Below are 17,976 nucleotides of genomic sequence, written 5' to 3'. Positions count from 1 at the left end.
CTTCACACACCGGATAATATTCCAAAAATAACCACAACTAGCAACATTTAGCGTTGAGTAGTCTATTGAGTGAGTCTAAGATAAAGTACTCTGCTCAGGAGCACTTATTGCAGCGGAGAGAGTGTTACATGGCTCACACTCGTGTGATTTGTCTGGGGAAGTAACCCAGCAATCTCTATGTAACAGGCATGCTTCTGTAACCTTTAGGCAACTACTGCATTTCCTTTGGCAAGATCAAATAGCCACCAAGTAGAAGGAAGAGGAGGTTAGATGGAAAATGAATTTTACTGCCCAAAGCAATATAAGGTTTAATAAGCGTTCCAAGAGAAGTGCAGAAATTACAGGGTGTCATGTAGTAACATGGTTCACAAGGGTGCTTGGCCACACGTGGTTTTGTACAAAACAGCCAGTCTACACTCTGTTCACAGTGCGGTGTGCTTATGTACTGGGAGCAGCAGACACCTGATTAGGTTACATTTCTGCCCTGGTGACTAAGAGGCATGAGCCTCGAGGTGGCAACCATGGCAGCCAGGATTTCTGCCAGAGATGCAGACCAGTAATAGCTGAAGAGCTCAGTTGCAACCTGAAACGTATTTCAGAGCAGATACTCTTTCAGCCAAGGGTTGACATGACGGTTCGCTTTGGGGTTAGAAATTATAAGCAGAGATTTTAAAGTGAACCTGGATTTGGCCCAACAAGTAGTGATCGATCTCACAGATGTTTATGCAGCAAAAAGGATTTTCCTTTCTTGGCTGATTTTACTTTTTCATAATATCAACAGTAGGTTTTACAATGGTTCCACAGGAAAAAGACTTTTTCAAGTGTCATCATTTCCAAATTTAACATTTATCAAGAGTAAAGAAAAACATACTAGTACATAATTATAATTATAATAATAATAAGGAAAAATGAAACTGGCAAAGTCACCAGAGTGATCTCTCTAGTTTAATGCAATATTTAACCTGGTGTTATCTCTAACAATCAGATCAATTGATAACATTATGTTACACACACTGCAATCACAGCTCTCATGTCTTCTTGAAGCATGTGTTTGTATTAATATGAAAAAACTATACACATCAATCCATTATATTATAGAAACATACTTGGCCATGAAAATGTCCAAAGGACCTTAATGTTGCACTGCATTCTACTGGGGTAACAGTTCAAATCAACAACTCCATTCAAAATAGCTATTAAGTAATAGGCAGCATGAGTTTTCATCCCCTGTCACTATGACAACCATACTGACTACTGCTGCTCCAGAATTTGATCCAAAATTTAGCATTTCGAAACCTCACTGGGGGTCCACTGACTTACATCACAGCACACGCAGAAACACATATGGAGCCAGCTGCAGGGCACCGCTCGATCTGACAGGCTGCTCGGCCTGAAACACACTTAGTGTTTAATTATAGACTGAAAAAAAAAAGAAAACATAGCCATCCTTGAGTCATACCAAGTATTTTAAATAAATCAATTAGCAAAAGCCACTTGTACAGAACTAGTTATTCACCTTACTGGAAGGCAATCATTGTACAGGCTTATATTTGTGATGCGATGCACATTGGATGGTGGACTGTGTGGGAGGCAGGCAAACCAGAACTCAGTGGGAGGTGGGAAAAAACAGAAAGTAGATGGGATGTGCCAAGAAGGCAGTCTCTGCTATATCCATCCAACAATGACCGGCATCCAAAACTTACACATCACAACATATGCATGTATATACAGTATATCTTAAACTTTGTTTGCTTGCTTCACTGCTGATGGGCAGGGTGAACAGAATCTCATCGTAAACAGCTTTGATCTTTTTTAAACTTGTGCATCCATCTCTAGATATTGCTGTTGAATTTGCTGTACAGGATTTATTTGAAATCAATCTTAACAAAACTCAAAAGTAAAAAAGACACTTGAATATTTTGTGAGCTGACTACATGTTGCTAATTATAGAGAGCCTCTTTAATATGAGATTATGGCTAGGAGGACAAAAGGAAAGTGGAAGGTGATACAACACATTTTCAGTCTGATAATGTCCAAAACTAAACAAGCACTGCAAAGACAGAAGAGGCCAGGCACAGGGCTCATCTATTTCTCACAGGAAGCCCTGCTTGGAATCTTGTGATCTGACTCTTATGTTTAAAGTTACACATGCCTCGGCTTGGTCACAACGAAGTGTGAAATTCTGCGATATTGTTAACTTGAACTAGGCCAGACATTCCTCCGCCCCCCATTCAAGCCCTTTTCTTTCCCGTCACACTGCTGCACTCTGTGCATTAAGCACACCATCACCACACCACCATACTATTCCCAAAATGTGTGTTGGCTGCAATCTGTAAGGCATTAATCTACATAGACTGCAGTTAGTTTAAAAAATGCTAAGACGCCTTAAGTTGTAATACTTAAGATTTTGGTCCTAGTTTATTTGGTGACACCCTTGGTTAACATAGTAAAAGCAAATGTGATTAACACTATAGCAGAAACACTCGCAAATCGCGTAATGTGCATATGGCGTATATATGTATGCATATTTGTTTAAAGTGCAGCCAAACAAGCTAGCGTTTCAAGCATGTGTAGGGAGGGAACATGAATCCAGAACGAGAAAGGCGGACTCCTGCACCAACAGGTTATTTGCAGAAAGTAAACACAATGAATAGATGTTGCAGAAAAAATGGCGACCATAAATAGCATCAAAAATGCGGTTGGATTTCATCAAACTCTTTATTATTATTATTATAAATAACCGTCTATGTACAGGGATTGACAGCAATGTCTGCCCGAATCCACAATGAGAGCGATCATTTTCTTTCACTGCATCACTTAGGCTGATGGGGAGTGTGGGGGGAAATCAAACAAAAGAGGGAGAAATTCAAAAGTCTGCATGGCATACACATACTTTGTCAGTGAGAAGACATGTTTCGTCATTCAGAGGGCACATCATGTACACATAAAGTTGGCAGAGGAGAGCAGTTAAAGAGGAGAACAGGGGAGCACTAAAATGTGCACATGGGCTGGTTGACACCATGCTTCTAAATATGAATGCTGCAAATCATGGTATCCTGGCTGAACCTGTTTACTACATTCTCACCATTAAAAACAACAATCAAGAGCAGCTGCAATGTGACATGACTAATAAACTACAGATGCTTGCATGAGGTCATCCTTCAGCCTTCTGAAATTTACCCTCAAAACTAATGTACAAGTCTTTGCAAGAAAGCCAACTAAATGTTCCCATGATCACACACATAATCACATATTAAAATAAACAAAACTACAGCAACTGTTTTTGCCAGTTTTGGCAACTAAACACTGATGCCTAGTTACCAACCTGGCAACCGCTTCCAAACACTTGTTTCAGACTCTGAAATCCATAAAAACCAAGGAATGCGTTCCAGGTGACCACTGGGAGCTGCACTGGGAAACAAGCAGAGTAGACAAGGATCCTTCACCAATTTGCTGCTGCATGAACAACAGATTCATCTTATTTCAGAGCAACTGTGGAACAAGCGTCAAGGGATACTGATTGTCAGACAGTTTGAAAATAATCTGTCAGCGTCTTTAGCATTTGTAATTTAACCAACAACTCTGCTACCTGGCGGAGCACAGCAACAAACTACTGGCTCCCCTTCATTTGTCCAGTGCATTAACATTGTACCTCTTGTGATTAAAGTGTCATTATGGTTGCTCGTTGCTTCCTCTCTGTTTGTCACTAGTGACAGCAGAGGCCTATTTTCATGCAGAACACAGGGACAGATCAATAAATTAGCCATGTACTGCTGATGAGAAACCTCTCAACTACCGGATGAGACTGGCCTTGAAGGTCTTTACAAGCCAGAAGCACATGGCCATTGAAGGTTAGTCCCCTATGGCTTGTGACCAAGCAACATGACTATCACAGTTAGCCGTGCAGTTAGCTGTTTTCTCTGGCATCTTCATGTCAGATGTATGGACTACAGCTTTTGCTTAAACTGTCATTTAAAGATTGATTTTGAATTACGTGGTTTCAACATGAGTAGAATCAAACATCATTTCCAAAGGAACTTCTCTGGGATTCACACTGCTTCTCCTTCCCTGCCACTGATTTCAGCACTAAATAACTGACCAGCTACACAATATAGAGTGTATTTGTTGATAACACTGCTTTGAGAAGATTAGTTTCGAACTGCTAATAGCACAATAGAGGCATAAACACATTCTCCAAAAAGGTCAGCGCAGTCGCTAATATAATGAAAAAGCTTTTGATTGCTGCTTTAATGTCAGGAAAGCCAGATAGAGTTTGGTCAGTTTAATAAATGATCGGTGCCGCCGCTGGTGGCGGAGCTGCATACCAAGCAGCAGCAGCAGCTGATAGTAACAGTTAACTATGAGACTTGAGAAAATGACATTTTCACAAAGATGAAACAGAAGCATAACTGATCAGTGCAGAACAGGGGCCTGGCTCATTAGACGAGAGCTGCCATTTTGAAAGGACAGATTTTAACAAAGGGCAGGAAGGAGGAAACGCGATGACATTCTCTGTGCTGCTGAAATTTTCTTCACACCTTTATTAACTATAGATTTTTTCGGAAATATATTTAATAACTGCCAGGCATTCCCACAAGGAAATGCCATCTTAACTGCCAAATGGATCTCAACCTACAGGAGTGATGTAAGACATCACACAGAGGGATGTGCAGCAAACAGAGCACTCGTTCCTGAGGCATTACACACACACTGGACCCTGCAGCCTATAAGGTCATGTGTCTTTTTCTGACAGGCTAAGGTCTAGGCACTTGGAGGGGGGAGTGGGGAAGAGGAAGAGGAAGAGGAAGAGAGAGAGAGAGAGAGAGAGAGAGAGAGAGAGAGAGAGAGAGAGAGAGAGAGAGAGAGAGAGAGAGAGAGAGAGAGAGAGAGAGAGAGAGAGAGAAGGTGGCTTCAGGGGGCGATTTACTTTTGCCCATTAAACTGCCAAAGAAACTCACTTTCACATCAAACATCTCTTGCTTCACCAGTGCCCCCATCTCATGTGGCCTGTCATGTCTGCCTCCTTACCAGCCCCCTACCCCAACACACACACACACACACACACACATTGATATTGTTGGCTGCTCATTGATCCTCACACACTGCAATACTAGTATTGAGTGCATGGATCCTTGTACACAAACTTGTCACGTGAACAAGTGATTATAGAAGTAATTTCCTTGCCAAGTAGGAGGACACACTTGAGGATATCACATTTCCTGCAATAAAAATAATAATGCTAATAATAGTAATAACAATAATAAGAATAATAATAAATATAATAGTAGGTCTAATAATAACAACAGACAAAGCATGTTATTGGTATTAATTGTGCGAATGTCAGGATATCACAGCCTCCTTGTCTTTCTATGAAGGGGTGTGGCAGCGGTGCTGATACAGGCTGCCATCCCCACACTTTATACAATATACATTGCTATACATTATTATACCAATTATTTATTATTCTAAATGTCGCACTTTACATTATTCCCCACGCTGCTCTCATTATCACCTTGACGGGTGCAGATTAGTCGGAGAATAGCAACCACATGCACGCAGCCGTGGAAAACACGCTGGACAGAGCTGGAAATTACGCCCACGGCTGAAAACATATAGGTTCCCCCTGCAAGCTATATGATGTTGAACGGTATAGTGGAGCGATACTGCGAGGATTTACATGGGGTCTTTGACACAACAACCACGCTTTACACAGGTGACCGCCTTCTGATGTTTGCGTTTCAAACATGGCAGCACGTTATATCAGGAAAAAAAAGTTGGAAACAATTGCCTGTGGCTTTGGTGGCAGCTTGACAGAGATGGTAACTTAACATGGCGGAGGCTGGTTTTCCCTGGCCAGTGCAATGTAACTTACGTTACCAGCCCCTCAGTGAACTCTCCATGCCTCTTTGACTCCGTCGTCCACACGCTGAATCCTGCGGTTTCAAAAAAAAAAAAAAAACCACACACACACGCACACAAATCCTCAGACCAGGCGACCCCCTGCAGCAGCCCTGTGCTCTGTAAAGTCGCACAGACCAAACCGATGCCACCAGAGAGGTCGACGATTAAAGGCTCCACAAGTTTCGTTGATTCCAAATGAACATCACAGCCTGTGAACACACAACTTATCGCAGCGACCCATTCAAAAAAGCCGAGCGGAGGAGCTGAAATGCAGTGCAGTCACATAGAGGAGAGGCTCCCATCCAGCAGACTGGGACTCCCTCCCTCACACACACACACACACACACACACACACACACACACACACACACACACACACACACACACACACACACACACACACACACACACACACACACACACACACACACACACACACACTCACTCACTCACAGCGTGCAGTTTTATTATAAAGCTTGGTTGGAGAGAAGGTCAGACAGATACCCGTGTCTGCTGCGGGAGAGATGGGCAGCAGAATAAGCTGATTACGGGGTTGTAAACCTACCTTCAGGTCCTCAACGAGAGCATTTCAAGCAAGTCAGCCCTGAGAAGATGCACATTAGCCGACACAGTCCCGCTTCTCAGCAGTAAAATATTCTCCGCGTTGAGGGAAAATTTCCAAGGGGCCGGACAGTGTGTGAGCAGCAGCAGCAGCGGCACCGTGTGTATGATTGTGTGTGTGTGAGTGTGTATGTGTGTGTGTAAATGAAGAGAGGGGGGGTAATCCTTCGGTGGGGCAAAGAGGAAATACGTCATTATTAATGGACCACAACCTTTGTAGTCCATTGATACATCTCCATGTCAACAGGGACTACAAATGGGTTTGCATTCTTTAATATATATATATTTCTTATTTACATATGTAGGAATTTTTAAAGTGAAATCACCTCGTCTGGACAGATTCTCAGCTGCAGTTTTTATTGTTATTAAAAGCCCATATTGGCCGATCAGTGAATGTCCTATAGGCCAAAGCTTTTTTTTGTTTTGTTTTGTTTTTAAAAAGAAGATAGATAGATAGATAGATAGATAGATAGATAGATAGATAGATAGATACTTTATTTATCCCCTAGGGGAAATTCATGAAAAGGAAGGAGAATCAGGGAAAATCCCATGTGGCAGGCATCCAAACATCACCACCTGCTCAAATATTTGAGAGGAAGTTCAGTGGCTGGGCAGTGAGGAGCAGTGACCTCAAACCAGCCATCTTTATATTTCTTCCCTGCTGTGCCCCACAAATCACATTTCCCAAAAGCATCATAAACTTTTATAAACTTGGGGGATTTGTAAGAAGTAGATGAAAGGCCCCCCTCCAGACATGTTTCGGGGGCATACAGAAATACTCTGCTTGGAATTATAGTTTTTGTCTTATGTGGTTTTTGCACTGAAAAGTTCGAGTAATTGGTTAAAAACTCTTCAAATTACATCTACTATCTTCTCCCTTATTGAAAAATCCACAGTCTATGCATATGCAAATATAGATTGCCTCTCTGCTGGACACGAGATGTTTCTTACTTCACTAAAAAGTCTATTCTCAGTGTATGTGCACTGGAGACTTCAAGTGTCCACGTCACTCATGTGTAAATTTGCTTATTTGACCACGACTGGGTTTCCAAACTAGTTGTGATGTCACAAAATACTGCTCATACTTAAACATCTTAAACTCAAATCTAGGGTAAGCACAGAGAAACTTCATCTTTCAGCAGATGAATTTGTTTTCTAATGTCAAACTCTGCACATACATCATTCTGCACAGTGAGATCTAACGACCAAGCTAAGTAACAATATCAGCAAAGCATAATTTTGAGTGGAGGGGGAGTTTAAAAAAAGACTCATCAAGTTCAGAAGTATGAGTCAAGCTCCAGAAATCCTGGAGCCTAAATTTCCCAAGATGCAACTTTATAGCATCTTCAGACCCTGGTTAATGCCCACATCTTTCAAACACCACGTCGCAATTTTCTCTGTAACACTTTAAGTTCCCTTAAGTGGAATTAATATGCAGTATACACTGTGTTTTACTATATTGTCATTCATTATCTGTGAATACACCAGCATCCACTTATGGGTGTCCAGAGGAGGCTTTATAGCTGTTGATGAATATATTTGTAAATCCTCTTCAACTTCCACAGACTGTGTAGTATTCTTATTGTGACGAGTAAACTGATTGTCCTGTGTGAAATTGGTGGAGTGCCCCTTTAAGGCTAAGCTCTATGGTCTGAGATCATTCTTAAGATGCTTTTAGGAAATGGGGCCCAGTCACTACCTGGAAGTGGGACATTTGAGTGTTTAATTATTTTACTTTTGCTGGGGTCAGTTGGGTTAAAGCAGGACAAAAATATAAGTTGAGGGATTGGAGACAGTTGCTCCACATGCTATAAGTGGACACTGGGTCCTTGTTGTCAGGGTACATTTGGGTGAAATGTGAACCTTGGGGAGCAGGGGGGCAAAGCCTAAAGATGTTGACCCCAGCTGGAGCAGGACAATCACAGCTAAATTCCAGACATTCTGATGGAAGCCACTTGTTACTGTCAGAGCCGTTAACAGTGTCCTTCCGTCTGCCTCACACAGAGATCCGTCTGCTCCTATAATCTCCACACTTCCACAAGCACTTCGGCATAAATCACCTGGCATGTTACATGTTTCAAAATAAGAGCCTGCTCTGTTTCCAGACAGAAAAAAAACTTCTCAGTGACAAGTTTGTTGTCATCTGTTCATACTTCATGAAACACTACGTTTTTTAAAATAACACCTATTGAACCAGTTTCCATAACACCAGGGTCACAGGAAAGGTTATTACCTTTGAAATACGATCCGAAAGATTTTATTCACTCTGGCAGATTTTCATGTTGACACTTTTGCGGTTTCCTTTCAACAAGCACCCACAGGCATCGCAGAAGAGGGGAAAACCCTTTCAAGTACAGCAGACCTACCACATACACAGCAGAGATGTCAGCTTTTGCCCCATGTTCAAGATTAATGATTATCGCTGTAATTTGATTATGTTTTTCTGTACTGGAAACATTACAAAGGGATCCACTAAACCTTTCTGAAACTAGCAGGTGGGCTTGTGAATCTATTAGTGACCATGTGTTAATTGTTCTGAACACAAAGCACAAATATCTGTATAGATGCTTTGACCCATCAACTATGCAGGTACTGTATATAAACTGAAATCAGACAAATGCCACCACCTTGTGGCCAAACACACAAACGACACATTACTGAAAAACTATTACTATTATTTGAAATTGAGGTAAAGATGATTAAAATAAATTTCCAAAGAATTCTAAAATAAATAAAAAAACATTTACTCAGGTGTTTTCCACACAACAATGTCTATCAATGTAGGGGACAGTTCAGAAAAACTTCTTCAATGTGGTTTCAAGTTTTTATAAATTGTATTTAGATAAAATAGCTTCAGTGTAATTAGCCATACATATACACACACACACATATATATATATATATATTATATATATATATATATATATATATACACACACACATAACATCAAACATTTACAAATCCCAGCTCTTAAGCCTGAAAACTCAAACATCACTTGATTAAATGGCTGAAATGGATAAAACAAGGTGAGAGGAATATGCAATAAGATTTTACTTTGAAGTTAAAGCATTTTAATACACAAACTGCATTAGATGCCAAAAAAATACTTTGTACAAACTTTTTTTTTTTTTTTTTACAATAGATCATTTTTGAAATGATGGCAAATTACATTATGTCACATTGCTTTCACCAATCACTGCATATCTTGTTTACCATTTCTGTTGAAAAGCTGACCAATTTTGTACATTCAGAGTGGGTCACCACATTACACACAAACAAATTTCACAGGAAAGTTTTCCACTTATACACATCCCAAACACATCTTCTACTCCTGTGCCTCTACTACTTTGGGTTTTGGTTCATGTATATCAGATTCCATCCCCGGCAAACTAGTCCTCCTTCGTGCAGCAGTCTCAATCTTCTGTACCAGCTCCACATCCCAGGGATGAGTGACCAAGCTGAGCACCTCCCCATCCTCCACCCCTCCTGCTCTCCCCACTCTCCCTGCCCTGTGGATGTAGTCTGTGTGAGATTCTGGGAAGTCATAGTTAACTACCAAGCGCACACGAGATGTGTCCAGGCCACGAGAGGCGATGTCTGTGCAAATCAGCACATCAACCATGCCGTTCTGGAAGGAGCGGAAGATTCCTGTACGCACAGTAGCAGGCATCTCCCCTTGCAGACGTGCATGCCGAACCCCCATCTCTTCCAGCGAGTACCCCAACCAGTTGACGGTGGCAGACTTGTTGCAGAACACCAGAGCGGCACCCCCTCCTTTTTCTTGTTGGAGCAGGTTCAGGGCTTGGTGAAGCTCCAGGATTTTGTCAGCACCCTTTATCTTCAGGAAGGTCTGTTTGACATGTGGCATGAGGAAGTGCAGCATCTTACTCTTGATTACCACCATGCTGCCAAGGTCTGTCACCTGGCTGAGCACTTCCCCAACACCACCAGGGAAGGTGGCCCCCACCACTAGCAACTGGGCTTTACGGCCATAGCCATGTGTTTGCTTGGGATTATTAGCAATGTTTGTGTGGAGCAGGATGCTCTCCAGCATGTCAGAAAAGCTGGGGTCAAACATAGTGTCAGCCTCGTCTACAACAAAGAAGCTCAGCTCACCCAAGTCCAGGCAGCGTCTCCGCAGGGCCTTTACAAGAGCACCTGGTGTAGCCACTAAAATATCAGGATGATTCCTCTTGAAGACCATCTTGACGTGTCCTACACCTCGCCCGCCACCCACAGTCCTTGTCAGCAAGCCAAATGGAGCACACAGAGTCCGAGACACGGCAGCCACTTGCTCAGCTAGCTCTCTGGAAGGCACAAGTACCAAGGCACGAATTTTGTTTGAGCTCCTAGCGTACATCTGTGATTCCTTATCTGCCTGCAGACCGTGAACAATAGGCAGGAGGTAACTCAGAGTTTTCCCACTGCCTGTCTCTGCAGCACAAAGAATATTGTGACCTTTCATGACCTTTGGGATGGTCTGCAGCTGTACAGTGGTGGGATGGATAATGTTGATTCTGTCCAAAGTTTCCACCAGCTCCTTGCAAATATGGAGGTTACTAAAAGTCACAGATGTTTTCTGTTCAACATCCTCTTTCTCGTTGTTGGTCACATAGGGTGCAACAGTCTTGATGTTGTTGATGGTGAAATAGTCACCAAACGATTTGTTATTTTTCCATCCTTTCGAACAGAGACTGGGCTGCTCGAACTTTCCAAGCATGTAGCCCGTAGACTGGTTCAGCACAGGGTTCTTGCTCTGGATCAGGAGCTTGCCAGCTCTGATTGTATTGATCTTGTTTTTGCCTCGAGTCTGCTTCACGTTTTCCACTTGCTTCTGCATGTAGCGGGGAACACGAATAACCGTGGTCTCAGTCTGACATAAACGAGTCTGGCTGATAGAATAATTAACACAACAGCGAGCTGCCAATAGTTTAACAAGCTGAGGACGGTAAATCCTACTTGAGCAGAGAGCTCTCGACGCAACCAAAGCCAAACAGCCGACCTTCACAGATTGCATTTTGCTGTTTAACTGTCCTGCCCGCAGCTTACAGTCAGCTGATAAGAATAAAAATTACAAATGAACGACTAACACATGGAGGTGAAACCACTTCAGTGCTCTGCGAATCTTTTAAAGTCTTTTTAAATGGCCAAAAAATGCAGTACATCTGTTAGCATCCCATCTCACAAATGTCGCCATGCTTTCTTGGCGAGTGTGGATGATGTCAAGTGGGCGTGGGGTGATGACGTGACAGAAATGCAACATGTAGATTTGAAATATATGTTCACTCAAAATTGGCAGTAAATACAATATGAAACATAAATGTAGAGGAAACAAACAAAAAAAAAACCAAAAGTCCATGGGAATTAAATAAACAAAAACTAAAGAAAAGAACAATCAGGTAGAATTCATACATAAATTAAACAAATTGAATTAATAAACGTTAAACGTTGTAAAAAGATAAAGTTTAGAAAGCATGTTAGCATTTAATGTCGTGTTCCTTGCGGAAAACGTAATGTTTCAGGAAATTCACAGATATGTCGGCCTATATCGCTAATATTTTGACAATAACACACTCACTTAGTCAATTAGATTCACCTGGCTAAATCTAATGCAGTCCAACACAACAGTCCTGTAATAAATCTTACTTTCAATAATGATATAATGTTCAGGTTTTTTTAAACTGTTTTAGAGAGGTGTTAACTTTATGGTCGTTTTGGAGGCTACAGTTTGTGGTGCTGTTGAGTTGTATTATTCTGTCCACCCCATTTATATTAATCATGGTAGGCTAAGTAACAGAAACATGTTTCTGTGTAATGCAACACAGCTCAACAGCACCATAGACTATACCCTTGTAAATATCCTTAGTTTAAAAGCTATTATATAGATAAATATATTTGGTTTTAAAAAACTGAGTACATGCAGTTTCAACAGCAGGCCAACTAGCCACCATCAGACAAGTGCCCTTCTCTAACCTGACCACTGTGTTTATTTTGAAGGCTTGGACATTGTATGCCTGTTCTAACAGTAAATCAATCAGCTGATCTCTGGCCTAGTGAATCAGCACTGCCTGGAGTACAGTAATGTCAGAGATTGTAATAGATCAGAGAAGGGTGAAAAAGAGCACTGTCATTGACACAACAGTGACTGTCAATAACAGTCCACATGACTCTGAGTTCTGGTCAACCCTCTACAGCAAAGGCTGAGCCCATGACACTGTAATGCATAAAAAATACACTCATATAAATCTCAAAAATTTTGGCATTGCCATATATAGCAGGCTTACATTTTGTGTGATTGTTATTATGGGGGTTATTCATCCATCGAGTCATGTCTATGCTTTGTAAATGACTACTTAAAGGCTAAAGACAGGCATCATTTTTGTATGCCTGTACTGGGGTTCACAGGGGGATAATCCGGTGTTGCTGCTTTGTCACTGGAAAGTATAAACCAATAAAAAAGGAGACTAATCTCACCAGGCATGCATCCAGAGAGGGTCCAAAGGGGGGCACAAGTTTCTGCAGTTTATCCCCATTCCCCTCTAGCTGCTTGATGGGAATGTTTTCATACATTTACTTTGGTTCACACATTCACACTTTTATCTTTGCATCATATTATTTTCTGTAAAGGACAGCTGTGTTTATGCTTGGCATTAAAAAGAAAAATCAACTGTCTGCATCAGTGCTGCTGTCACATCTAGCATTGATTGTACAACAGCTACCCTTCCCATGTGCTGAATGAATCAGCTCACTTATTGATTTATTATAGCTTCATCACTCACTCTTTCAGTAACAGACTCTATATCACATGTTGGACAAACCATTGCTATGGCAGCTGGAATCCCTATCAACAGGGGTCTTCGATTACTGTCTCCTAACAAAGAAATACAGAAGGATAGAAAGAACTGAGCTGGTCATATACTGGTTAATTCCATATATGTACATTTATTTAATGCACCTTATCACAAGGCTCAAGTATGTCTGACAGGAACTGTCCGCCTCACTCATCAGACTAAGTCAATATTCAGTTTCACAGACTGAACAAAAGAGGGCAGCATACATCAACAAGGAAGATTTCAAATCACCCAAAATCTTAATCAGAGCTGTGATGGCAAGTTTGTTCACTGTGTTCCAAGTCTACAATATTTCCTTAGTAGATCACAAAAGAAACAAATGAATTGCATCTCTAGCATTATTTATTTTAAACATTGGTATCTAGCAAACTTTTCATCTTTTAACTCTGCCTTAATATTATTATTGGTCCAATCTTATTAGTTAACACAAAAAAAATTCAAGTACATTTTTACATTTTAATGTGGAGAATGTACATAAATATTTCTTTTTCTACAAACCAGTGTTATTGCCTCAGGGAACCTTTAATTCCTTATCAGCTGACATTCTGATACAGGGCTGTGTGCAATTTGATATTCGCTGACATTTAGTGAACGTTGCACATGTTGCCAAGGTGCTGCGTTGCATTTCTGCAGTGTGTGCAAACCCCAATCCTTGAAAGAGTGACACCTCTCAAACAGGACTAGTGTGTGGGCAGATGCTGTTTTTTTTCCTTCATAACTTTCTTTACAAGAACATAATATCACAAACCACATCTAGCCTCCCACACAATTTGTTGTCTTTATCTTCTCCCTTCAAAGGTCATCTGCGAAGATAAGAGATGCAGGTAACCTGAATTAGACTTGGGTGGGTCTGGAGACACAACTGTTGCGCAGGAGAAAGTTCAGTCAAGTCATGTGATTGCCACATAATAATATGATGATCACTTCCGATTAATTTTTAGTAAGAGTATTATAATGACAAAGGTACATTTACAGTCAGTGAGTTGAGAATCATTTGGGTTAATTACAACTAAAACCTTGTCCTCCTGCCCTCGTTCCTTTTTAAACACACATGAAAAATAACTAATTCCACAGCATTATAATTATCATAATTGAATTTTTTTTAATCAATTTTAAGTAACTTTTTTGATTCAGTATGTACTTTCGTACTTTTCTGATCGTTTACTGGCTGAAATATGTTGCACTAGGTCAGGAATCACAGCTCAGGAAGATTATTCCATTTCAATTTCTTTTTCTTCTCTTTTCCATTGTAAGTCAATCTTATAGAAGACTGGGTTCTGAAGATTAATATAGTCACAGTATCACTGAATACAGGCTGGAATTTGTTTGGTACTTATATGCAGGTAAGAAATTACTTATTAAGCAATAATTATGTGTGACTAACTTGACCCTAACTGTTGCCCATAGCAGTTCTTAAAAGTAGCTTGTTCTTTTAGGTTTCAACACAAATAATATTATTTATTGATTACTTATTATTACTCATTTAATCAAATTATTTGAGTGAAATAGAATAATTTTTTGTAGTATGTGATCACCACATGTCATGTGATCAGTCTGAAATGGCAGGATACCATTACAATGTACAAAGTTTAGAAGGGAAACTGTAACAGCTTTGGTGTGTATTACCATACAGTTTTGAGAAGAACAAATATCTGTTGGGCCTAACTCATCTGTTGCTTCAGAAGATGGCATAAAAGTCAAAAAGGGTTGAACCTTGTACTTTTGCTTGGAAATAAAGACCACAGGAAATGTGATATTGATGCTTTCAGATGCATTTGTGAGCTGAGCGCCTCTGTACGCCCACATGCATCTAGTATAGGTATATGTGTGTGACTGTGTCAGAAAAGTAAGCGCTGTTGTCTGCTGCAGATGCAATTTGTCTTGAGGATGGACTGATTTACATCAAGCTGTTCACTTGCAGAGGTTATTTTCAGAAGTATAATAAATTATATTTATTGCTTTTTTTCCCTTAGTTCTATGCATGTTAAGCTTAAATATAGAAAAACATTCAAGCTTAATTATTTTACACAGAGAATATATGATCTCATTTGTTTCTTTTATTGCAAGTTGAACATAAAAACCAAAACTATAATTCTTATTTCATTAATCTGTGATGGGCAGAATGAATGCAGCAATACACATAATAAAAACTTCAGCTCTTTTATAACTCTTCTTATCAGTCTTGCAAAAACCTTTGGTGAAATATTAAAAAACTTGCTCGATAGAGGCAGATGTTCTTGATCAGCCGCAACTCTGTGTGTGTGTGTGTGTGTGTGTGTGTAGTACACGTGGGGGGCACCGCAACAAGAATCTGAATACCCCAGCCAATAATGCTATTAAAGTTATTTATCATAGTGAATGTCAATGGAAATAAAAAGAGTTGTGTGCATAAAATTAACAAAACTAACAATAACTTTTTCATGGTTGGTAGCAGGAAATAACAGAATACTAATGCAAATGTTGTCAGGAAAGAAGATCGTCAAAGCAGCAATACGTTAAAGCTTTGGAGTGCATCAACCTGTGTTCCTTGCCCAATAAAGATTAACCTGAGGATGATAGCGACACAGAGGTTAAAGGGAGTGGAACAGCCAGTATACAAAAGGATTTACTATTGCTTTATTCTAGCCTCTGATTAATCTGAACCAATCTGCATAAGAAATACTTAGAACTGCATTGAGATTTAAATTATCATAGAGCATTCAGTGCAGATGCAGTGTGAGTGCTGAGTATGCACAAGATGAAAAAAATGGTCAGTCACTTGACATGTCAGAATAACATTTACCAAAGAGCCTATTTTAAATTCAGGTGTACGGAGTAAACATAGCTTTTTGATTCGTCTTCTGGATGGGTCACAACATATTCATCTTTTCAGCCATTATTTGACATTTGGTCAAAATCTTTGTCTAGTGTCCTGGAATGAAAAAACCTACTGAGTCCCATCATCTGCAAAGCACTATGCAAAATTACCATTTGAGCAGAAAATAAATTGGAGGACAACAATTCACAGTGGGTGAAAAACATTAAGCCTGCAGAATCAGGGATTGAATGGCAAATGATTACGGGTATTTAAACCTTGTGCTCTGAGAACACAAACAACATTATTTTTCAATCAGCTTGTTGTGCCATTTATAGAGCGTAAGTGATCCAAAAAGCTATGATCAAGATGTCTATTCTTTCCTATAGCCCCATTGACAAACCTAAATTGGGTGATTAGCAAATTTGGCGGCTCTGTGCTGACAGACTCCAAGGATCTAAAGGTAAAAAGTGCATTATGTCATTATACTTACCAATCCTGGCTTGGATTGGAGGCACACAAAGAGGTAGGGTTGAGGGCAGGTGCAATCGGATGTAATATGGTAGGAAGAGAATGGAGGACCAATTAAATAGAGAAAATTGGCTGCAAGACCTAGCTGTTGCAAGGTCAAAAGGGTTGTTAGATGAAATTTCAAATACTTACATTTGGGTTTGCAAAAAAAGCTTAATCACACAGGAATAAGACAGATTTAAAGATATGAAACATTTATGGATTTTGGAAGTGAAATGTTTTCAGGCAAATGTGTCTGTGGTTGCAAAACATGTAACATACTCAAAAGCAATACCCTTTAGGCTCATTGCTTTGTAAGGCTTTAATAAACTGTTTATTAACTGGGGAGCAGCGAGTGTGCGTGTGTGCGCGTGCCTTGTGTTGTGTTTTGTCTGCTGACGTCACCACTGGAACTGCCTTGTCACGCGGGGTTAGTAAAAGTTGGGATAGAGAGAGAGTGAGAGAGAGAGAGAGAGAGAGAAAGAGAGAGAGAGAGAGAGAGAGAGAAAGAAAGGGGGAACGGGACAATTGTAGGGATAATTCATCTGCTTTTATAGCGAAGATTAAACTAGAGAGCACTTCTTTGTTGTTGAACAGGTCGGGAGACAGAGAGAAACAGCGAGATAAGGAGAGGCAGAGGCGGCAGGCGACTTTCTCTGAAGTTGAAGCCAGAATTTCGGTCGTTAACTGCCAGAGGAAGCGGAGCCAGCGACCTGTATTTTGGATTAGTGAAACGAGGGGGAAACACGGGTTCGTGTATGGCCAAAAGATCACCAGTTAAATGAACAAAAGTTGAAGTTCGGCGTCGTGGCAGTCGGTAAATGTTGTGGCATTTTAGGAGAGCATAAATTGCTCCAGCGGTCGACGGTCGAGTGGCGGGGTAAAACCCGAGCTGTCAAACCCGATGACTACTGCAAACTGCCCCGGGAATGAGGAGCTGGACTTCAGACTGATCTTCGGAGAGGACGGGCAGCAGCAGCCTTTAGGCCCCGCAGGTCAGTGTGTGTCTCTGTGCCCAGTTGCATGTTTCATACTGTTTGTACTGGTAGTAAACTCATGGCATAATGTGCTGTTACCCACTTAGCTATTGTTGCCTTTAACTTAACCCGGCAGCTTTCGACCGCAGTGTCAATACTGTGTGCTCTATAAAAGAGGAAAAAGAGGAACTGACCCTGACATTTTTTTTGGAGAAATTGAGACATTAAAACATCACGCGTCTTTCCTGTCGTGGTGGCCCAGATAATGTCCACAACACCAGCTGTCATTAGCTTGACATGCTAGCGGGTTAGCACAAGTGC

General features: G+C 40.7%; 3 protein-coding genes across 5 annotated transcripts in view; 1 reads left to right on the top strand and 2 right to left on the bottom strand.

Annotated features, from left to right (window-relative positions):
* The window catches only part of tln2a (talin 2a), a 94,683-nt gene extending 88,056 nt beyond the window's left edge, over window positions 1-6,627 (bottom strand). For 2 of the 3 annotated variants that reach the window (XM_056371258.1, XM_056371272.1), the window contains exon 1: window positions 6,467-6,627. The gene's annotated coding sequence lies outside the window, so the exon portion shown is untranslated. Of the gene's footprint in view, window positions 1-5,872; window positions 6,208-6,466 lie in introns of those variants that run through there. The other variant, XM_056371267.1, reaches the window with a different exon arrangement.
* Window positions 6,628-9,556: 2,929 nt separating this feature from the next.
* ddx28 (DEAD (Asp-Glu-Ala-Asp) box polypeptide 28) lies at window positions 9,557-11,727 on the bottom strand. Its single transcript, XM_056375814.1, has one exon. The coding sequence runs from the start codon at window positions 11,538-11,540 to the stop codon at window positions 9,849-9,851; it is 1,692 nt and encodes a 563-aa protein (XP_056231789.1). The 5' UTR covers window positions 11,541-11,727; the 3' UTR covers window positions 9,557-9,848.
* A 5,356-nt stretch (window positions 11,728-17,083) lies between these two features.
* nfatc3a (nuclear factor of activated T cells 3a) overlaps window positions 17,084-17,976 on the top strand; it is a 64,129-nt gene continuing 63,236 nt past the window's right edge. Inside the window, exon 1 of the mRNA XM_056383277.1 lies at window positions 17,084-17,673. Within this exon, the coding sequence (XP_056239252.1) occupies window positions 17,583-17,673 (91 nt within the window). The 5' untranslated portion in view covers window positions 17,084-17,582. The remainder of the gene's footprint in view (window positions 17,674-17,976) is intronic.

This window comes from Seriola aureovittata, chromosome 1 (assembly GCF_021018895.1).
Source record: "Seriola aureovittata isolate HTS-2021-v1 ecotype China chromosome 1, ASM2101889v1, whole genome shotgun sequence".
NCBI lineage: Eukaryota > Metazoa > Chordata > Actinopteri > Carangiformes > Carangidae > Seriola > Seriola aureovittata.
The sequence above is the reverse complement of the archived record's forward strand: the minus strand, read 5'-3'. Positions and strand labels throughout refer to the sequence as shown.